General features: G+C 46.4%; 8 protein-coding genes across 8 annotated transcripts; 5 read left to right on the forward strand and 3 right to left on the reverse strand.

The window, feature by feature from the left end:
• Window positions 1-120: 120 nt before the first annotated feature.
• MGYG_01495 (hypothetical protein) lies at window positions 121-1,278 on the forward strand (the record flags this gene model as incomplete). Its single annotated transcript, XM_003177371.1, has 1 exon — window positions 121-1,278. The coding sequence occupies one exon, from the start codon at window positions 121-123 to the stop codon at window positions 1,276-1,278; it is 1,158 nt and encodes a 385-aa protein (XP_003177419.1).
• A 607-nt stretch (window positions 1,279-1,885) lies between these two features.
• Window positions 1,886-2,962, forward strand: MGYG_01496 (TOXD; the record flags this gene model as incomplete). The annotated part of the gene is made up of 1 exon (XM_003177372.1): window positions 1,886-2,962. One exon carries the CDS (start codon window positions 1,886-1,888, stop codon window positions 2,960-2,962), a length of 1,077 nt encoding a protein of 358 aa, XP_003177420.1.
• Window positions 2,963-4,925: 1,963 nt separating this feature from the next.
• On the forward strand, window positions 4,926-6,413 carry MGYG_01497 (hypothetical protein; the record flags this gene model as incomplete). The annotated part of the gene is made up of 1 exon (XM_003177373.1): window positions 4,926-6,413. One exon carries the CDS (start codon window positions 4,926-4,928, stop codon window positions 6,411-6,413), a length of 1,488 nt encoding a protein of 495 aa, XP_003177421.1.
• A 2,185-nt stretch (window positions 6,414-8,598) lies between these two features.
• Window positions 8,599-10,413, reverse strand: MGYG_01498 (CMGC/CDK/CDK8 protein kinase; the record flags this gene model as incomplete). The annotated part of the gene is made up of 3 exons (XM_003177374.1): window positions 8,599-9,673; window positions 9,739-9,898; window positions 10,356-10,413. The coding sequence occupies 3 exons, from the start codon at window positions 10,411-10,413 to the stop codon at window positions 8,599-8,601; spliced, it is 1,293 nt and encodes a 430-aa protein (XP_003177422.1).
• A 403-nt stretch (window positions 10,414-10,816) lies between these two features.
• MGYG_01499 (hypothetical protein) lies at window positions 10,817-12,596 on the forward strand (the record flags this gene model as incomplete). The annotated part of the gene is made up of 3 exons (XM_003177375.1): window positions 10,817-11,069; window positions 11,128-11,885; window positions 11,940-12,596. The coding sequence occupies 3 exons, from the start codon at window positions 10,817-10,819 to the stop codon at window positions 12,594-12,596; spliced, it is 1,668 nt and encodes a 555-aa protein (XP_003177423.1).
• A 210-nt stretch (window positions 12,597-12,806) lies between these two features.
• MGYG_01500 (metaphase-anaphase transition protein mlo2) lies at window positions 12,807-14,427 on the reverse strand (the record flags this gene model as incomplete). The annotated part of the gene is made up of 3 exons (XM_003177376.1): window positions 12,807-14,129; window positions 14,190-14,244; window positions 14,318-14,427. The coding sequence occupies 3 exons, from the start codon at window positions 14,425-14,427 to the stop codon at window positions 12,807-12,809; spliced, it is 1,488 nt and encodes a 495-aa protein (XP_003177424.1).
• A 620-nt stretch (window positions 14,428-15,047) lies between these two features.
• Window positions 15,048-17,762, forward strand: MGYG_01501 (DNA replication licensing factor MCM2; the record flags this gene model as incomplete). Its single annotated transcript, XM_003177377.1, has 4 exons — window positions 15,048-15,089; window positions 15,127-17,364; window positions 17,457-17,626; window positions 17,690-17,762. 4 exons carry the CDS (start codon window positions 15,048-15,050, stop codon window positions 17,760-17,762), a joined length of 2,523 nt encoding a protein of 840 aa, XP_003177425.1.
• Window positions 17,763-18,402: 640 nt separating this feature from the next.
• Window positions 18,403-19,641, reverse strand: MGYG_01502 (hypothetical protein; the record flags this gene model as incomplete). Its single annotated transcript, XM_003177378.1, has 2 exons — window positions 18,403-19,126; window positions 19,466-19,641. 2 exons carry the CDS (start codon window positions 19,639-19,641, stop codon window positions 18,403-18,405), a joined length of 900 nt encoding a protein of 299 aa, XP_003177426.1.
• Between the last annotated feature and the right edge of the window lie 1,135 nt (window positions 19,642-20,776).

The raw sequence follows: 20,776 nt of genomic DNA on the forward strand, positions 1-20,776 counted from the left end.
GCTTCAAACTGTTATATAATTGTTATTTCAAACTTGTTGCCATATCCAGCTGCTCCTTGCTCTTTCACCCTTCTCAAGGCATACTTTACCAAATAGGCGCGGATTTCTAACGACGTTAAAATGCGATACGCACAATCTGCCATCTCTTGTCTCCAAAACCAGGATGCTGTGATAGACGGACCTGCTCCTCACCTTACGGAGTTCGAGCATATTTTCTTCCCCCGCCTTGCCTGTATGAGCAAGACTCATTTGGAGGCATGGATTTTCGATGCTGTCGATCTGACAACAAATAACGTTGCTGTTACGATGACGTTTTTCCGGGACGGAACGCAAGCAGCTTTAGGGAAATGCCCAATTCGTACTACATTTCGAGCCAGCTTGCCGGATGGAACTAAGATAGCGGGTGAACTTTTTGCTAAAGAAAGCACTGTCGAAGCCAATCAAGAGACAGGAAAGATCATAGGGAAATGGGTAGGAGAGAACAAAGAGGGCGGGCACGGCGATATACCATGGGCACAGTATGAAGTGCCGTTTGATATGTCTGAGGCGACTGTTACAATCAATCTGCCTACCGTGAGAGGGACCCTTATTCTTCAACAACGTGGTGGGAGAAACCTTGAAAATTCCGCAGAACGTCAGTTGATGGGGCCCGGCCTATCTTGGGTTCATTCAATTCCTCGTGCAAAAGCAATTGCGGACTTCACTTTTACTCAGGATGGAGAATCCAAACAACTGCAATTCGAAGGATATGGCGGCACAGATTATTGTCGTTCTACCGAACCTATGCAAGATATGATGGAAGGCACTACTTATGTCCGAGGCCACGCAGGCCCCTACACATTTGCGCTATTCCGTCTTTTCAGTCGTCTGCATCCTGGCAAAACGTACACTAGGGCTACCTTGGTGAAAGAGGATGAAATACTTTTCGAAATGGTCTCGGACGACCACGTCTCCTTGAGTGAGGACTACTTATCATTCCGTTCTACCTATAGCGGAAAACTCAGAGGAAACTATTCGGACCATACGACTGGCTACAGAATTGATTTTGTATCTCCCAGTCGAAGCAAGCACTGGTCATTTGAACTCAACCATGAGACTCTGTGGTGGAGCATGCCTACGGAGGCGCCTCCAGCAAAAACAGGGAATAATGGCTTCATGTCATCGGTAACCGGAGGTGAAATGTGTGAGTCTGTCCAGCAAGGGATGGCTACTATTGTACATATTCAGATGACTGCACTGAAATCCGATTATAAGGGGATCAGTAACCGCCAGCTGTAGACCCCATTTGCGACAGAGGTGCTATTTTGATGAACTGAGGAAATTTCGGACTTTATATTTTTACCGTACTTCCTCTGGATTATTGTATGTAACCCCTTCTATCGCAGCTGCGAGGATGGGTTTTGTTCTCAGAAAAATAAAAATGAAATAAAATAAAATAAAATAAAATAAAATAAAATAAAAATAAAAGAGAGAGAGAGAGAGAGTACAACTTCCGTAGTCAACAAAATAATAGTTACCGCTCAACGGAAAACAACATTAGATCGAAACTACGCCTCAGTGCGTTGAGATATGAAGAGGAGAGTTCTCCACCCGTCTTTCGAATGGCCATGGTCTTTCACTTCAGTTTTCGGCGACAATAACCTTAGAGCCTTGTACCCCTGGCGCCCATCACTGATGACGCCGATTCGGAGATTTTCGGCTTTTGGATTGCGACGATGTTTCGATAACCATCGTTCAGACGATTCCACAGCGCAACGAGAGTAGAATATAATGCTTTGTCCTAGCTGCTGTTGCCATAAAAAAAAAGCAGGAGACACCCCATACAGCGTACTCTTCCCAATCACACGGCACAAACCAGGTTACGAAACAAAATTTGAGCGCAAAAATGACACAACTACCGGACAGACAAACGGCTCTCACCTTTGGGGAAGATGGAAACTTGCACGTCTCTCACGAAGCCCAGGTGGCCACACTCAAGCCGGACATGATTATCGTTAAGACAGCAGTGGTATCGGTAAATCCTGTCGACACTAAGATGGAAGCCGGTTTCTCAAAACCTGGCCTGATCGGAGGATGTGACTTTGCGGGTGTTGTTGTGGCGGTTGGGTCAGGGGTTAAACGAGATGTCAAAGTTGGAGACCGGGTTAGCGGAGCAGTGATGGGGTCCGACCCACTGGACCCCTCATCTGGAGCCTTTGCAACATATGTCAGCGCCCCGGCCGATATCACTCTGACCCTTCCCGAAAGTGTTCCATGGTCTGTCGGTGGAGCTATGTCCACTATCTGGTTCACTGCCGGCCAAGCTTTGTTCCAAAATCTCTTGTCAGAGCTTGATGTCTGGCCTATACTCCGCCCCGCAAAAGAGCCGAAAACTGTCCTTGTTTACGGTGGAAGTACCTCCGTAGGTACAACTGCTATTCAGCTTCTCAAACTTGCCGGTCTCCGCCCTATTGCAACATGCTCCCCTAAGAATTATGAGCTTGTCAAGAGCTATGGAGCGGATGAAGTCTTTGATTACCGCTCTCCAACCTGTGCGGAGGATATTAAAAAAGCAACCAGGAACAACCTAAAATATGCACTTGACTGCATCTCGACAAAGGGTTCAATTGATATCTGCTATGGTGCCATTGGTCGTGCTGGCGGCCATTATACCTCCCTTGACCCATTCTGGGAGTCGACAGCAAATACTAGAAAGGCGATCAAGGCTACTTGGATTGTGGGTATATCCATGTTGGGCAAAGACATTGCCTGGCCACCGCCCTATGAGAGGCCAGGAAGTGAGGAAACAAGGGCATTTGGTGGGAAGCTGGCTCAGATCCTCCAGAAAATACTCAACGAGAAGAAAATGAAGCCACATCCGCTTAGGGTCAAGGACAGAGCAACATGGGATGATGTCCTTGTAGGGCTGGACGAGGTGAAATCAGGAAAAGTGTCAGGGGAGAAGCTTGTGTTTGTTTTCTAAACCGTTACTTCGTGATGTAGTATAACTTTGCAATCCAAATCTGGGCGCAGCTCCCAAGAAACCTGTGTGCTTTCTCGAGATAGCCAATCTTAGACTGTATCGTACTCATGCACTGTATATCGATGGCTCCCCGTCTTGCTAGCCACAGGGATATCCTGGCTTGGTGGCTGTGACTGTCTAGGGACAGCATGTTGGTCATGTCTCATTATGGAAATTGGAAGTCATTTGCGCGGGTGAGCTGCTGTAACCTGATTAGCAACTGGCCTGACGGAGAATTCCAGGGAGATACATACACCCTTTACCCTTTCACCCCAAAGTGTAGTTCACGACATATGTCCTCCCCTAAAACTCCCTTGTTGGCTTGCCGTCGCGCCAAGGTTTTAAGCTCTTGATATTTTTAGTTAAGCTTATTATTTGCAACCCAGAGAGCCGACCATTCCTAATTAGTCGGCGAAGATCCACAGCCTCGTGTTTTCGCCCTCCTTGCACAGCTGACAGCGACTCCGTTAATTTTCTCAACATAACGACTCCAGCAGATTGGTCAGTAAGATCATGATTGCATTGCCTTGAACGGAGTAGCTGCATACAACGTATCTTCTCCTAAGGCTGTTAACCAACTAAGGAGTAAACAGAATGGGCTAACAGCACGATTCATCCACAGCCTTCCGTCCTTAACAGCATACGAGTCGCGAATTCTCAAGCTGGATTAAATAATCACTACTCCGTACTCCGTAGTTGGTTATATAACCAGGTAAGTGCTTACTATAACTCCAGCATATGTACGGAGGAAGTAATAATGAGCTGATTGCCAAGTCTTACATACATTTGCAACATCGGGCCTCTAGCCTTTGGCTCTTTGGGTAGAGCGTGCTTAAGCTTTCCTAGAATTACCCCATGGTTAATATGCAGACGATTTTACCATGATCATACGGAGTCAATATACGGAGTATATAACGGCATAAGTAATACAGGTTCTTTTGTACACGTGGAGATGCCTTGGAGGATATCACTCGTGGCATGACATCTCCCCACTCCTGTGGCCAAAGGGGCGTCTGGTGGCTAACATTGATAACCACGATTGCTGGTCCCGGCCAGACAGTTAACTAATATATGTTCGTATTGTGGGTTATCATACGGACACTGTCGAAGAATATGGCACTTGAGGTTACAGCCTCTATTAAACCAGATGAGCAGGGTTCACATTGTCATCGAGAATAACAATAATGAGCAACGCATAAATATACCTCATTACGCACTGACAAGGTTGTTGTTAACCTGGATGAACAGGGTTTCTTCTCTTCTAGGACCCAGGATTCAGTTTTGTTACCTCGAGGTCGTCAACAGTTTTCTCGTGCTCACGGTCTATACGGAGGGCTAGAAACCGAACTGAGAATTACACGTTTCTGACAGCCTTTCCTAGGTGTACTTAGCCAATCAAACCTATCATCCATTAGCCTGTCGGTAAAGTAGGTAGGCTAGGTCTTCTTGACCCTGGATCTTCAGAAACTTAATGATGGTTGTTAGTGCTAGTTTTCGTGAAGTAAAACAAGCTCTCCTCCAAGACTCCTTGGGTGTGGTTAACTCTGATATCCACAGCTCAATGATTGCGGGAACATCATTCCTTACAAGCAACCTGACGCTGTTGCAATACCCTATGCATCCAATACGAGAAAGACCATGCTTGAGTAAATGCAGATCTGCCTTGGAATAGAATCATACTGCCACCTTCGACCACCAAGCGACTAACTTGGCTCTTTTACCTCGGAGCATTTAGCTCGCACCCTCCCTCCAATTGTCAGGATACCCTTTGAAGCACAAATCTTTGAACCAGCTGTATAGCTCTATTGCGCCGCATGAAAAGCCACTGTCACCATTATAATTACCCTTGATATACTTGTCACCTCTTCTCGGTCCAGGAACTTTCGGTTTCTTCCCATCAGTACATCTACCAACCCTCAGAACAATGCTAAGAGACCCAAACTCCGCTGCCAAATCTATCAATGATAGGCTACAAGGTCAAAAGAGAAAGACAACACAGTCATGTTCATCTGAAGCACGGTTACGCCTGGCTTGCAATCGATGTCACGCCCAAAAACTAAGATGTCTACGCTCTGAAGGCGCAGAGCCCGGGAGTAAATGTGAACGTTGTCGACGCGCATCCGTTCCCTGCGTTTACAGCCCTCCGAATCGTATAGGGCGACCTGCAAGATCGGGATTATCATCCACGACTTCATCTGCCGGTTCTTCAAAGCCGGACGGCCCAGGTAGCCCACGAAATGCTCCTCGGCGGTCATCGTCCAATTCCCCACTACCCCCGAGCCCTCAACCACTCTTCATTTCTCATCAGGGAACTGCTGTTGACTCGCTGGCCGATGATTCCGGGATGTTTGATTTTCACATGGATGAATCCAATGTTAAAGTTGATATGCTATCATTTTATCATGATAATACGCCATTTTTAGAGGGCCCCGCAGCTCTACTAGCGGAGAATATATCTATGCAAGGGGAGATATCTCAAAACATAACGATCTCGTCATGTACCAATGGAACTAGCGACGTATCATCTGGAGATCGATTCTCGACCACTGAGATAGCTCCCGATAACCATGTGCGGGAACTTACAGCATTTGGGCTAGCACAATATGACCAACTTCGCCGCCTAGAGAGAATGAGGAACTGCACTGGAAATGATAAACGGGGGGTATTCGCGCGACTGCACAACTATCCTATACACGATATGCTGGAGCAGGTTCGAAGGCTCACCGAGCTCATAACACAGCTGATGTCTGTGCCAGAGTATAAAGATGGTCCAGGAGGCGAATCTATTCCGGACGTCGACTCTTCTTGTCTGTTGAATGAGGAATCCATAACCAACGATCTTTCTAACATGCTAACACCCCAATTTTCGGGCATATCCTATCTTAGCTCCAGCGATAACAGCAGCCGGCTGTCCCTGTCCATACCAAGCAAGCCAACCCCAATCGACACCTCCACGATTCTTCTATTTGTTGCCTGCTACCTCCGCCTTGCACGAGCTTTTGCCTGGTTCTTTACGGACCTTCATACCCTTCTCCTTTTCCCCAGTGTCGTCGAACTCATACCCTCAGAAGAGCGCCGGATATTTCCAGGCCTAAAGCTAGGCTCATTTCAATCATATGTGGGAGTAGGACTAGAGATATCCATCGTTGTTCAAGTCAGCGAGCGCATGTTACATCGTCTGCACGACTCTCTTGGCCTATCCTGGAACCAGTGCGGTTCAGAGGGCCTTTTCAACGCTCACCTGCCAACAGGTGCATGGAGCAACGCAGACACAATCACTCCGGTTATGATGAAAGCCATCCAGGCTCAGGAAAGAATAGATGCGCAGGATGAGAGGGGAGATACATTCACAAGGTTATTATTGATAATGGAGAATGTTAAAGGGCTAATTAAAACACAGCCACTATTGTGAAGCTTCCAAACTGATGCTCTTTTATTTTACTTTCTACGATTTCATGCTTGATATATGTGTTGGAAGGTTATGGCATGCGGAAGCCGTAAAATCCGAATCTGTAAATAGTGCAATGCATAAATCCTCAATTATATTCAAGTTAGATTATATCGGAAGGCCGGCAAAGAAGTATACGGTTTCCCCCTTCTTTTGAACTCCATATGTAGCTTCCTTGTCAGCGTCTTGTTGAAAACCTGTCGTGTCGTAAGTGTACTACTGCACGCAAACTGATACAATTAGCAGCAACTACTATTCCGTACGCTTATCGAGATACCGTCCTCTGGCGTCCCAGCCCATCACGTAGTTACAGCACTTTGCAGAATACAACCTAAGTCTATACTACCCGTTTTCCCTTATGCACGAGTTACTCAAGTTGACATCAAGCATTCATGGCGTAAGATAAGGCCTACCAAGAAAAACAAGCATCTGAGGCCACTCTTTGGCTGAGACCCATTTTCTAAAGATCTCCGCGGCCCACTCTGAGCCGGGGATCCTGGCCGTGTTCAATAGTTATTCATTGATTAACTAAATAAATGGCAGTTAGGTAACGGAAACTTACGGGGACTGTCTGGGCGCATCCTGGGCACAGGGTGACCAACATTGTTTACTGGCTTACTGACGAAGAACCCACGCAGCGCGGTGTTGTCCGGAAAACCCACAAGGCATCCGGCAAGTTAATCGCGTTCCTTTTTGAGTACATAAAGCACTACCTACATGCATGAAAAGCACCGAACCTGGATCATCTTTACATGCGGTTCAGTGACCAATTGGTCGTCTTCCCTCGGGATTGAGCCCCAAATAGATCTTGCGGATGGAGGTCTGTACCCCTTGCCGAAGGCTACAGTATCCATGGCCTGTTCTACGTAACTACTATAACTAAGATTTGGCCAAGATCACGAACAAAGGTTCGGCTGGTGACGGAGTGATATTGCCTCTGTTTGTGGCTCGTTAGAAAGGGATATCTTCAGTTTCGTTCCTCCATTCATCAACCGTGGGAGATACGTAACTAACTCCCTCTGAAGACGATGCACCAACCTGAGGAAGATTCATTATCGTCGATCAAGCTCAAGCTCATTAACTACCTAGGTATATAACTAATGCGAGAAAAGAGAATAAAGCGTCACTTAAAACGCTTCGCTGAATCTCTTGATGTGGTACGGAGTACTCATGCAACTAACTCGAGGACCATGCTTGGGGGCGTTATGGTATACGAGAAACGGGTGGAGCTGCAGGGACCTGGAGAATAAGAAAGCTCATGGATCTACAGTGTGAGCTGCCATCTGCTGGAGAAACTGGAGCCTGGTGGCTGATTTGGAGATACAGACAAAGCAGCCCATGGGCTCGTCTCTTAATGTTCTTATGCCTAGTAGCTTATAGCTTAGTTAACTTACAGCTTCATTACATAGAAGGTCTGATTGGAAGGTGTTACAAGAATTAACAATGATGACGGAAATGTTTCAGACAATCCGTACTAGAATGATGTTTTTCTTTAGGTAGAAAGGACCCTGATATAGTTACATATTTCCACGGGTGCCTATCCTGTTATTCCAGATACTTATCAATACCAATATAGAATGATACCAGTTAGGCATATGCTCTTTATCAAAAGGAGGCCATGTATGACCCGTGGATTGGGGTAGATACATGGATGAAGGAGCGATTGGTATGTGGTTAATCGAGGAGATTCCATGGTATCTGCATGCGCGATCCGCAGTATGAGGTTTTAGAATTAATGGTCAATTTAATCTTCCACCAAGATCAGATCGTTTGAGAGCTGCTAGGGAATATCCGATAAACAGGCAATACTGCCACAGGGTGCGTTCACACTATCACAAAAGGTTCCCAGGGGGTTTGAATTGTAACGCCACATCGCTGTTCGTGTATACCATGTCCAGGTCTCGAATAATTAAATATTTGGTTTAGATGGAGAGATGGAAGCGATTTAGAACATTCTCCCCTAGATCCTAAATGTCTTAAGACATAGATCTTATGCATTCAACATTTCTAGACTCTAGGTAGAGCTGCATTTCTCGATCGATCATTGGAGGAACATCGGCCTCGTGCGAATAAGGTAGTTTGATCGCAAGGTGATGAATCCAGTGTCTATCCTCGGTGGAAAAACCACCGTAAAAATGAAGGCTTCGATTCACATTTCTCGTACACGCTTTGCTGCCCTAGATGTTAGGGAATCGTCTGGTAAGCCACTCCGCTTTGTGCCAGGCAAGCTACTGGTGCGGATATCGTTGTCATCCTGACTGACCCTTCGATTCGGGTATTTTCCTTCGAATCCTTCAAAACAATTTGATGTGATTGGGCTGCCTGTTGAAAAGTATGGGTGCTCTAAAGCCTCCTTTGCGGTAATCCTTTTCATTGGGTTATACTCTAAAAGTCGGGAGAGAAGATCAAAACCTTCTTTCCCGGGGGTCCCTGCAACTGATGAAGCGGAATATGAACCATTCTTCAGACAGGCATTATACCACGGTTCTAGGCTTGATGGCTTGTGTATATGGCTTGTTCCCGGGCCTAATGCAAATGCTTGAAGCTGGCCGTATTCGGGCATCGCAGTTAAACCAGGCCAATTTTGCTTCAGAGGCATTCCAAGAATTTCCATTATTTTGAGCATTTGGTTTCGTTGGAAAGGAACGTTTTTTTTGCTATCCATCTTTGCCTCTTCTCCCTTAAATATTGGGCGAAGAGAGAGTAACTCGGCGAATATGCACCCCACTGCCCAGAGGTCAACAGCCGGGGTGTAGTGACGGCTGCCGAGTAGTAATTCAGGTGCGCGATACCATATCGTCACTACAACCTTATCACCGGAAAATAGTGAGTTAAGCGGTTTATAGAATAACCGGGCAAGTCCAAGATCACCGATCCTTACTGCACCACCAGATGTAACCAGTATGTTAGCTGGTTTGAGATCACGATGAAGAACCCAGTTTGAATGAAGATAAAGAAGTCCATTGAGCAATTGGAAAAGGATAGACTTCACCATCGGCGCGGGAATGGCATGCCGCTGGGGTTGTGTATGGTGGTGTATTATTTGCAGTAGATCATGCTCGGTATACTCAAATACCATGAAAATGCACCGGTCCTCAAGGATAATCTCGACAAGTCTCACGACATTAGGGTGGTTTAGCTCAGTGCACAGAGCGATTTCTCGAACTGCAGACTGTGAAAGTCCCGTGTACTGAATCGTTTCTCCTTCCTTATCAGGTTTGAACCTAGCATTATCTTCTTGTTAGAATTTATTTTAATATTGATAGAAGTTGTCGAAGATTTCCCTTACTTTTTGATAGCAAATTCACCTTTTTGCCCATTTTTCCCCACTGCCTTATAAACTCGCCCATAGGTACCGCTACTAATAAAACCAACGATATGGTATTTTTCTCTTATGCGAACTTTGCTGGTATAACCGAAGCCCGGAGACTTGATTTGATTGGCAGAATCTAAATGTTGCCGTGTTAGCAAAAAATCCAGGGGTAACCTGAGCCAAGGTTTTGTAAAGTAGAGAAACAAGCAGCATGGGTATAGAATCGCCAAATATTAGCAGATAAATAGGCAATCAGTGATATATTCCTCTTGTAACAGGTCCAAACTGCGTCTAACAATTCGGGATGCGATAGCCGGTAATACCGGAAATGACTCCGGAATCAGCCACATCGTTTTATTTTCGATGCCCAAGACAGAGAAGTGTGGGAGCACCACAGTGCCATCATTCTAGTGCTCTGAATGTTTGAATGAAAATGGGTATAAAGGAGAATGATGCAGCATAACCTCATAGTATGGTTGGATATCAAAAGTACATGCTGTCCGAAGGCAGAATGAATTGGTGGATAAAATACGTCGAAATTTCAACCGGACAAAAGCATTCCACGAAGTCTTAAAAGGATAAATCTGCCTTACCATCAAAAGCCACTTGTACAGTCCGGTGTATGCCTTTGGCTGTTGATCGAGAAGCCATTTGAACAAGGTGCAAATTAAATAAAAAATAGAACGTAAAAAAAGAAAGAGATAAATGAAAATGCCAAGTGGATCATCAGAGAAAATAATACAGTCTAAAAGTCAAGAAGTAAAATGAAAGCCACCATATTCTATTGATCCATGCTGGTGGTTGCTCTTCTCAGCTTCCCAAAACACCTGCAGATGTTTTATGTCGTCTCGTAACTAACTAGCCCGACCTGGCCAAGATGGGTCACGTGAGCATATCGACCCCCTGGTCCATTAATCTTTTTGCTTCGACATCCAACTTTTATTTCTTGACACTGCTGCTGTCATTGATATTCAGTGTGATTGTTTGACAGGAGGAGGCAGAACTTCTCCCTGAAATAACGAGCTTTGCTCTGTACACGCTGTTATTTGGCATGATGATTGATGGAACCGAACATTTCCTCCCTTACCATGAACCAAGCCTTAGGACAATTCTCATCCAATCTTCATTCATTCTCTGTCTCAACTTCATTAGTACTGTCCTAGATAATGTGATATTCTGCGGCTTACTTGGGCAAGTGTTTATTGGTATTGCCTGGGGTACCCCGGGAGCCAATTGGCTGGACACAAGCTCGCAAAAGGTTATGGTTCAACTCGGATACTTAGGCCTCCTCCTGCTTGTCTTTGAAGGTAAAATCGTTGTCCTACAAACTAGCCCTAATAGCCCTTTCAACTGACAATTATAAAGGAGGATTGGGTACAAAATTTCAGTCTTTAAAAGCTAATATCTCTTTATCTATGACCGTGGCGGTAACGGGAATATGCTGCCCTATGGGCCTTGCGTTTGTCCTCCAGCCTCTAGCAGAAGCGGTTCCTCTACAATCATTTGCCGCGGGTGCAGCACTCTGTTCCACCAGTTTAGGGACCACATTTACCGTTCTAAATTCCAGCGGGCTATTGTCTACTCGTCTTGGAACTGTCTTGAGTAGTGCTGCCATGATAGATGACGTTATTGGGCTTGTTATGATACAGGTTGTGTCTAACCTTGGACAGGAAAAGACATCACTAAATCCTGTTACTGTTATCCGGCCGCTTGCTGTGTCATTTGGTCTAGCCATCACAGTTCCAGTAGTGTGCCGGCTTATTGTGAAGCCGATCACCCTACAACTTAACCAAACAAGACACAAAGCTCCATCCGGCTACACGAACAAATTTTGTACTATGGCTCACACTGCACCCATCATACACACGCTTATACTTTTTGGGCTCGTTACCGGGGCTACCTTTGCTGGCACATCTAACCTCTTTGCAGCGTACTTGGCCGGAGCTGCAATAAGTTGGTGGGATAGTGAACTTCCTCATCCGGAGATCACATCTACTCCAACAGCATCCCAAGCATCTAGTATGATAAGCAGCCCCCATGTGCCTTTGGACAACCGTGGCTTGGATACATATCATCAATACTATGCTCCGGTTACAGCCTACATCCTGAAACCATTCTTTTTCGTACGTCACAGCCCACCTCTACCCTCAGATTCAAGAGTTGCTAATAAAATGAAGGCGTCGATTGGCTTTGCAATTCCAATTGCTGACATGTTCCATGGTGAGGTTTTGTGGAAAGGTGTTGTCTTCTCGGTTTTAATGTTCTTTGCTAAGTTGATCACTGGTGTATGGCTTATACGGTGTAATATCTGGCCCGGGTTTCGGATGCCAAAGGGCGTACGCTCGATAATCATGACTTCGGCATCTTGCTTCAGGCGGGCTTCGAGAGGACATAGCCATAAAAAACAGGCTGCCGTGGGCAACTGCAAAAGAACCACGCAACTGCGCAGCGGTGCAGCAGATGATATAGCAGTGCAGGATCGCCGCTCCGTACACCAAGTCCCTAACCAGAATTCCCGTTCATCTCCATCCTCGCAAATAAGCAACCCATTATCTCTCTACCCAGCTGCCATGCTGGGCACCGCCATGGTTTCTCGTGGTGAGATAGGGTTTTTGATAGCTTCTCTAGCCGAAACAAGTGGTCTTCTCCGATCCCAAGGCGAAGAACATGCTGGGAGTTCGAAGCTATACCTAATTGTTACTTGGGCCAACGTGTTATGTACCATCATTGGGCCATTGAGTGTGGGGATGTTGACGAGAAGAGTTAGGAAGTTGCAGGGCAGAAGAGAGGGAAATCCGGGAGGAATAGACCCTTTAGGACATTGGGGTATCTAATAATCCATTATCTTGTGATTACAATAAGATCCAGTTTTCAGGAAAAGGGAAATACGAATACATGAGTCAGAAGTCAAGAAAATAAAGTGTCGAGCTCGACTGGCGGTCTACTCCTTGAGACGTCCAACCAACAGACTCAATATCCTATAAACGAGCGTTAGAAACTAATTGCTCAGAAAATGATCTCAACATGGGCTTGGTAAAGCTTCACTACTCACCATTTTGTTCTCTTCGATTATCCCCTTTTTCATCATCCTCCGGATCATCTTCACCATGTGAAGTAGAGGGTTTCCCACCAGCCTCATGTATTGCCCGATCATCACCTCTCAGTTTTTCAAAATAGGATTTGATATCTTCTGCTCCGACTGCTTGACCGCTCTCTGCGAATGGTTTTAAGAATTCCTTCACTTTGTCACGGAGATGATTGTAAACCATAACACCTTCGATTGCCTTTACTCGGTCCAAGTTGCTGAGCGCAGCTTCACCTCTGTCCAGGAGACTTCCTGTGTGAATGCTGCCGGCACTAGTGTTAGCATTCTGACCGTCACCATCTTCAGATAGCGGAGGTTCATAGACATCTTCTTCCTCACGGAGCTGAGGATTTACTTTAAGATAAGGAAAACATTCCACACATTTACACAGATGATCGCGGAAGTCTTCTTTGACAAACAGCGAAAACTGGCCTTTAGGGGTATCCAACGGGAGTAAATCGTGTTTTTCCTTGGTCTTCGCGATCTGAGCGTTTGGTTCGCCCAAATGCGTTGGGGATTCCTGCTTTGCCCGTTTCAAGTCCGGTAACACGGTATCTTCATCTTCAAATGTTCGCTTTTTGCACGGGGTTGCCACTGACTCAGTTGCATTAACTCCTGTATCTTCTACCACCTTCGGTGAACCACTCGGCCTTTTCTCGTCGAGGTACACTGGAGGCAGGAATCCTGGGGTCCCTGCATACCGCTTTATCCACGGATTGGAATCCAGGCATTTATAACATATAAAGGTTTCAAAGTCATCTTCATCTGGAAATCCGGGTGGTAAAGGCGGGTCCTCGTCTTCTTCTTTATCAGTGCTTGCAACACGGGGCAGACCTCGCAAGCACTCAGGATGCCACCAGTCTTCTCCACAACCACCATTTTCGACTGTGCCAATACCAAGACATTGAAACATGGTCCCCTTCTCTTTAGCAGGATCATATGTGTCGCCGCAGCCACAGAACCTGTTTCTAAAGTTCTGATTGTACTTATTACCTGTAGTGGGATCCTCCGAGTGGACGCCCTTCTCGCCAGTAGCAGGGTCTGCCCTCAAGGTGCAGGGGGATGTCGAGGGTAACCGTTTGGTGCCACAGTCGCAAGTAAAATCGCGTTTTGTAAAGAGTTCTACCAATTCGTGCTCACCATGACACGAAATCGAACAGGAGTAGCAGACACCAGCGGGGTTATAAGGGGAATTCGTGTTTTCGGGAGGAGGGTTGCAAGTAAGGCAGGAAAAAAGGCTCTGTCGCAGGGCCCCAAGTGGTCGTGTGCAATTATCAAATGACTGAATGTAGCTGTATTAGCCTTTGCATGAGGACGAGTAACTGATGTGCAAGAGACATACATAGGGTAAGGCTTCGCGTGCATCTGCCTCCAGCCTCAATTGTTCGTTGATGAAACTAGTAGGTAGCTGTTAGAACCTCGCTCTCGTCTAGCTGGGCATTTTCTCAGAAGTAACAGCGCTTCACTTACTCAGAGGCTGTCTGCGAGTTCTGAGAGGCGAAGCTCTCGCGTCGCTTTAGAGGAACCTCAACGCCGTCCACCTTCCCACCCGCCGAGTTGGAAGTCTGACTTGGATCCATATCCCGACTACTAGGCAATAATAAACAGTATAATATCGGAAATTGAGCTGGCAATCAATTGCAGCGGTTGTTCCTCTCCTTCTCCTTCTGCTCCAACTCTCTCATGCTTCCTTGCGCAGCTTCGTCGCGGATTGAGCCGAGGAGGTCGCTGTTTGTCTAGTTTGCACTCTTCTTCCCCATTTAGGTTAAATTGGATAACGCGGTTATTTTTGGCGCGACGCGACGTGTTCGCGCGCTTCGATTTGTTCGATTCGATTACTATCAAATTGACGAGCTTTTCTTCTCTCTCTACATTCTACATGCAGCATCAAACAAACAGCGTCGAAAGCGCCAGCAAGCTACCGAAGGACCCGACAGGCATACTTAATTCGCTCGATAACTAAGTTCGAGAGTGTGTTGCGTTGCTGTTCTTTTTACACCTGCGCATCTCTAACTACGGCAGCCAGTAGGCGAGCAATTCACAATGAGGTATGGCTGCATTCCACCCAAGCCTGCTAAGTTCACCTAAGATCCGACGGAAATTCTGACGATTTCGATTTAATTCAGTTCTCCTTTACGCCCAAGTAACTCTGCTGGTAACCGAGGGCGAACAAACCTCACCAGTAGAAAGCGTGGGCATGATGGCCTTGACGATAACTCCTCAGCCCCACCTCCTTCGAGCCGTAAGCAAACATGCTATAGGATAAAATATAACTTAAGACGGTTGCTAACCATAGAGCAGCGCCTCCTTCCTCTCCGCCAATGCTGCCTCTTGATGAGGCTGACAACGAAGATGACATAGCTGCAGAGGAAGGGTTTATCCCCGATATAGACGATTTAGAGGAGATGGCAGAGGATGACGATGGCATTGACCTCTTTGCAGACAATTTCGAAAGAGATTATGCGAGTCGTGCCGACGATGGGTATGGTGGAGTTGATATCGATGATGCAGATCAAGAGGAATTAGACCCCGCAGCGCGACGACAACTTGAAGCACGACTCAACAAACGAGACCGTGAAATCGCTCGAAGACGAAAAATGCCCGCTGCTTTCCTGCAGGAGGATGACTTTGATGGTGTTCCCGACCTTTCCCTGCAGACGCGCAGGCACCGACGCAACTATGACGAAGAGAGCCAGGACGCAGATATGGATGATCCAGAAGCCGACCTAACTTTAGAAGATATGGCCGATATCAAGGCCGATAATCTTACAGAATGGGTAGCAACCCCAGCTATTCATAGGGCAATCTACCGAGAGTTCAAATCCTTCATAACCGAATTCACGGACAAGGACGGCATTTCAGTCTATGGCACCCTTGTGAAGAATCTCGGAGAAGAGAATTCGGAGTCGCTTGAAGTCGCATACCCTCATCTTAGCGAGTCAAAATCGATAATTGCATACTTCCTTGCAAACGCCCCAGCTGAAGTCCTCAAAATATTTGACCAGGTAGCTATGGAAGCTACATTGTTGCACTACAGAGACTACCACCGTATTCATAGCGAAATTCACGTACGAATTACTAATCTACCCGTGAAATATACCCTCCGCCAGCTTCGCCAAAGCCATCTCAACTGCCTTGTCTGTGTGAGCGGTGTGGTTACAAGGCGAACAGGTGTTTTCCCACAATTGAAATACATTATGTTCAATTGCAACAAATGTGGTGTCACCCTTGGGCCATTTGAACAAGACTCGAGTAGCGAACTAAAAATCTCGTTTTGTCAAAACTGTCAAAGCCGTGGACCTTTTACATTAAACTCCGAGAGAACGGAATATCGCAACTTCCAGAAACTAACTCTTCAAGAATCTCCGGGCACCGTACCTGCTGGCCGACTCCCGCGCCATCGAGATGTTATTCTTTTGGCGGATTTGATTGATTCTGCCAAACCTGGTGACGAAGTCGAAATCACTGGTATTTACCGCAATCAATATGATCTTCCAATGAGTCAAAGGAGTGGGTTACCAGTCTTCAGTACAATTATCGAGGCTAACCACATTGTGAAATCTCATGATCAGCTCGCTGGATTCCAATTGACTGAGGAGGATGAACATCAAATCCAAGCTTTGTCTAAGGATCCTGGTATTGTCGAGAAGATCATAGCTTCAATCTGCCCAAGTATCTATGGGCATGAAGATGTTAAGACCGCGGTCGCTCTCTCTCTGTTTGGCGGCGTTAGCAAGGTAGCTCAGGGAAAAATGAACATCCGTGGAGATATCAACGTACTACTGCTTGGTGACCCAGGTACTGCCAAATCACAAGCTCTAAAGTACATAGAGAAAACCGCCCATCGTGCCGTCTTTGCTACCGGACAGGGAGCTAGTGCTGTCGGCTTAACTGCAAATGTTCGTCGTGATCCAATGACCAGTGAATGGACTCTTGAAGGCGGTGCGCTGGTATTGGCCGATCGAGGTACCTGCTTAATTGACGAATTTGACAAGATGAATGATCAAGATCGCACATCGATTCACGAAGCGATGGAACAACAGACAATATCCATATCGAAAGGTGGTATTGTTACCACACTCCAGGCGCGGTGCTCTATTGTTGCAGCGGCAAACCCTATTGGGGGCCGCTACAGGGGAACACTTCCTTTTTCTCAAAATGTTGAACTCACTGAACCCATCCTTTCTCGTTTTGATATTCTCTGCGTTGTCAGAGACATGGTGAATCCAGATGTAGACGAAGGATTGGCTTCATTTGTGATGAATTCGCATTACCGATCGAACCCGATTAAGGACGCACAAGGAAACCCGGAAGAAGATGTCTCCGAGAACTCCCCTGAATCCAGGTTTAAGGCACAGAGGGCAGATGCTATTCCGCAGGAGCTATTGCGCAAATACATCGTCTATGCGCGAGAAAAATGCCATCCAAAGTTATATCAAATAGATGAAGGTAAGGTCGCTGAGGTCTTTGCTGATTTGAGACGTGAGAGCCTGGCAACTGGCGCATACCCTATAACGGTACGTACCTCTTATCCATACGGTGCGGTGCTAGTCGCCCCGACATCAGTTCTTCCCTCCAGTTCTATATGGCTCCGACTTACCATTAATAGGTGCGGCATCTTGAATCAATCATGAGAATCGCGGAAGCATTCTGCAAAATGCGTCTGTCCGAATATTGCTCGTCTCGCGACATTGACCGTGCGATTGCCGTAACCGTCGACTCCTTTATCGGTAGCCAAAAAATAAGTTGCAAAAAGGCCCTTTCAAGGGCATTTGCCAAGTACGTTTTGCTGAATTTTCTGCTCTTGTTTTGCTTGTACCAGCGTCTAATTTGATCTAATAGGTATACCCTTAACAAACCCCGAGTAAAGCGGGACAGAGGCCCAGTCCATACCTCTTCATCCAACCGTAACTAAAAAATGAATGAGTTTACAAGTGTCATGAGACTTAAGATTGCTTGGACCTTGTATAGTATACGAATTATTCAGGCGTAATGATGGTCGCTTCTAGCGATTAGAACCTGAAACCATGAAAATCAATAGGGTACCTAATGAACAGCGCTTTACCAGGTGTCATATCCTTTCTCTTTTACAAACCACTTACGGAGTTCCCAGTTTGCCCATTGATATGCATGCGCCGAATAATACTAAACTCCCATCGTGTCTACCATAGTTGCCGTCTACCAGTTAAAGAGTGACTACACTGCTTAGTTACGCATTTACATCCTACGTTCAAGTATGAGTGAGAGGTTGGTTGTACGAAACAGAAACAGCATTACATTCCTAAAATAGCTACAAAAATCTTCAGAATTCGCAATAAAATAAAATGAAATAGAAGTAAGGAAGGTAAAAGGGAAATCAAAAGAAAATCGAAAAGAAAGAAAAGAAAGAAAATAAAATAAAATGAAAAGAAGATAGAAAGAAGATAGAAAGGAGAAAGAAAGAAAGTCAAGAAGAAAATAAAAGAAAGAAAAGAAATCCAAAGTAAAGAATAAATGAGAATAGAATCCAAAGTGAAGAATGAGTTACAGTATAGTAAATTGAAATGAAAAATCCATCATTCTCGGTTAAGCTGGCGAGGATCAATCGTCGGAGGCTCTTTATCGCCATTTCCAAAGTTGACGAATAGGTCGAAGACGTCGGGGACAGTTGTATTCCTAATCTGAGACGGTCCGGCGACCCCTTGTTCCTGTTGGGGCTCTACCGGAAGTTGAAAATCCATTGAAGACTGTGGTTCGATTGTTTGTTGGTGGTTGGAGGTCTGCTGCTGAGGCTGCGCTGCAGGTTGAGTGGTTTGGGGTACTATCGCCGGCTGGGGCGGCTGAGGTAACATAGAAGTTTGTTGGTAGTTGGTCTGTGCCAACTGAAAGGCCGCCTGCTGCTGAGGCTGCGCTGCAGGTTGGGCGGTTTGGGGTACTACCGCCGGCTGGGGCGGCTGAGGTAACATAGAAGTTTGTTGGTAGTTAGAGTGCTGTGTCAACTGAAATGCCGCCTGCTGCTGAGGCTGCGCTGCAGGTTGAGCGGTTTGGGGTACTACCGCCGGCTGGGGCGGCTGAGGTAACATAGAAGTTTGTTGGTAGTTAGAATGCTGTGTCAACTGAAAGGCCGCCTGCTGCTGAGGCTGCGCTGCAGGTTGGGCGGTTTGGGGTACTACCGCCGGCTGAGGCGGCTGGTAGCCGGGGGGTAGATGGGGAAGAGAATCCCCGGAGCGGTTCTCGGCCACAATGTTGTTACAGGAGGCAGCAAGCTGTACTGACTGAGTCGGAATGGGCGGAGAACGCCTAGGGCAATCAGTCCAACTAGTGGCGTACAAGGGTGCTGGAAAAGGGCCCCTCCAGCTGTTGGAAGCTGGGATTTTTTCGTTCCAGTAGTTAGGGCAAACCGAAGTTACTTTGAAGTCCCCGCAATTTTCGACAGTTTGCCTGTCGACCTCAAGCCAGAAACGATTCACAATGTAGTGGCATTTCGAGGCATTCTTAGCTGACTCCATCCGCATATCAAGGCTCCTATCCCTCCTGCGTGAAGCACTAAGGAAGGCTCTGCAGAGGAGTAATGTTAATTTAATTGTCTGGGAGCTGACAGATAACTAAAGAATAGGGGAGAGGTGCATAGGGGCTCACCTTTCTTTGTCCTTAACTGCCTTTATAAACTGGCTTCTGACCGCCTCGATGGCAGCATTAGCCGCCGTATCTTGTGCCTGTGCGTGGTCCTGGGCCGCCTGTTGACTCTGTGGGATAGCGGCCTGTGGCTGAGAAACCACACCCTGAGCGTTGTAGCCGGCGTAGTTCTGATTCATGTTTGCGCTGTAGATAAGTTAATATCTAATGACAACGAGTTTTGATGCGTTTCCAGCAGTGTTGTTACTCACGTCTGATGTACCGATGTCGAAAAGTAGATAAAAGGGGGCAGCCCCAAGTTACGCTTGACGAGATTGGGGTCGCTGAGATAGCGAAGGTCGTTGATACAGAGTATAACGGCGTATATTCAGATAGCAGTCTGTGACAATACACACTGTTGATATTATCGAACTTCGGGGGAAATGTAAGCGGATAGGGTAGGGTAGAGGAGAGAAAGAGGGAGGGGGAAATTTGGGAGATTTGGGAAATTTGCCCCTTGTTTTATACTGGTATAACTGCGGTGACATCACAGCACGAATTATGACATAGGCTAACCACTCTTGACGATATTATACGTATGCGTAATATAAAAACGTCACAGCTGCTGCTCATGATCTTGCAGAGGCGCTACATACACACCTGACCCTTATGAAGAGTGGTATGTATGGAGCTACCACTAACCGTGAATCTCAAAGAACTCTCTCTTCATATCGCCTTCGAAGAATGCGTGCCAGTGTTTTTGAACAGTACAAGGAAGTAATGTTCCAGCATACATGCTCGACAGGCGTGAAAAATGGAGTCACTAAGCGCTGTAGAGAAGGCAATCTTCTTGTACGAGTTTCCTAAGTGAGGACATAGATGAACATGGTAGAAATGCGCTACCATAAGGAGATTCAGTTGCTTTGTCTCCTATGATAGCCTACCCATCACAGCAGAGCATCCCTTAAAAAGATGCCTGTCCGCCATGTTCATCACGGTGGAATCACTAGCCAGAGAGAGCCAAATTGTAAGTCATAGTAGCCTAAAGCAACATGCTCAACCATTCTTTGCCCTATGGCATTGCTTCTAGGGGGCTAAATTGACTGGATTCTTACAAATCCGCCGCCGTGAGCCCATGGTCATAGGGGGAACATATGACGATGCTCTTGGCTCCGATTATGTAGCCTGACGCAATAATAGAAGCACCACCATCCTCCCACCGAAACGACCCTAGTACCGTCATAGCTAGATGGCAGGACATGACTCCTGACGTAGTGTAAGCTTGTCTTCGGGCCGTTTAGGCATGGTGATGCCCAGGGTATCCAGTGTCCCCGT

Source organism: Nannizzia gypsea, genomic scaffold (assembly GCF_000150975.2).
Source record: "Nannizzia gypsea CBS 118893 supercont1.1 genomic scaffold, whole genome shotgun sequence".
In the NCBI taxonomy this organism is placed as follows: Eukaryota; Fungi; Ascomycota; class Eurotiomycetes; order Onygenales; family Arthrodermataceae; genus Nannizzia; species Nannizzia gypsea.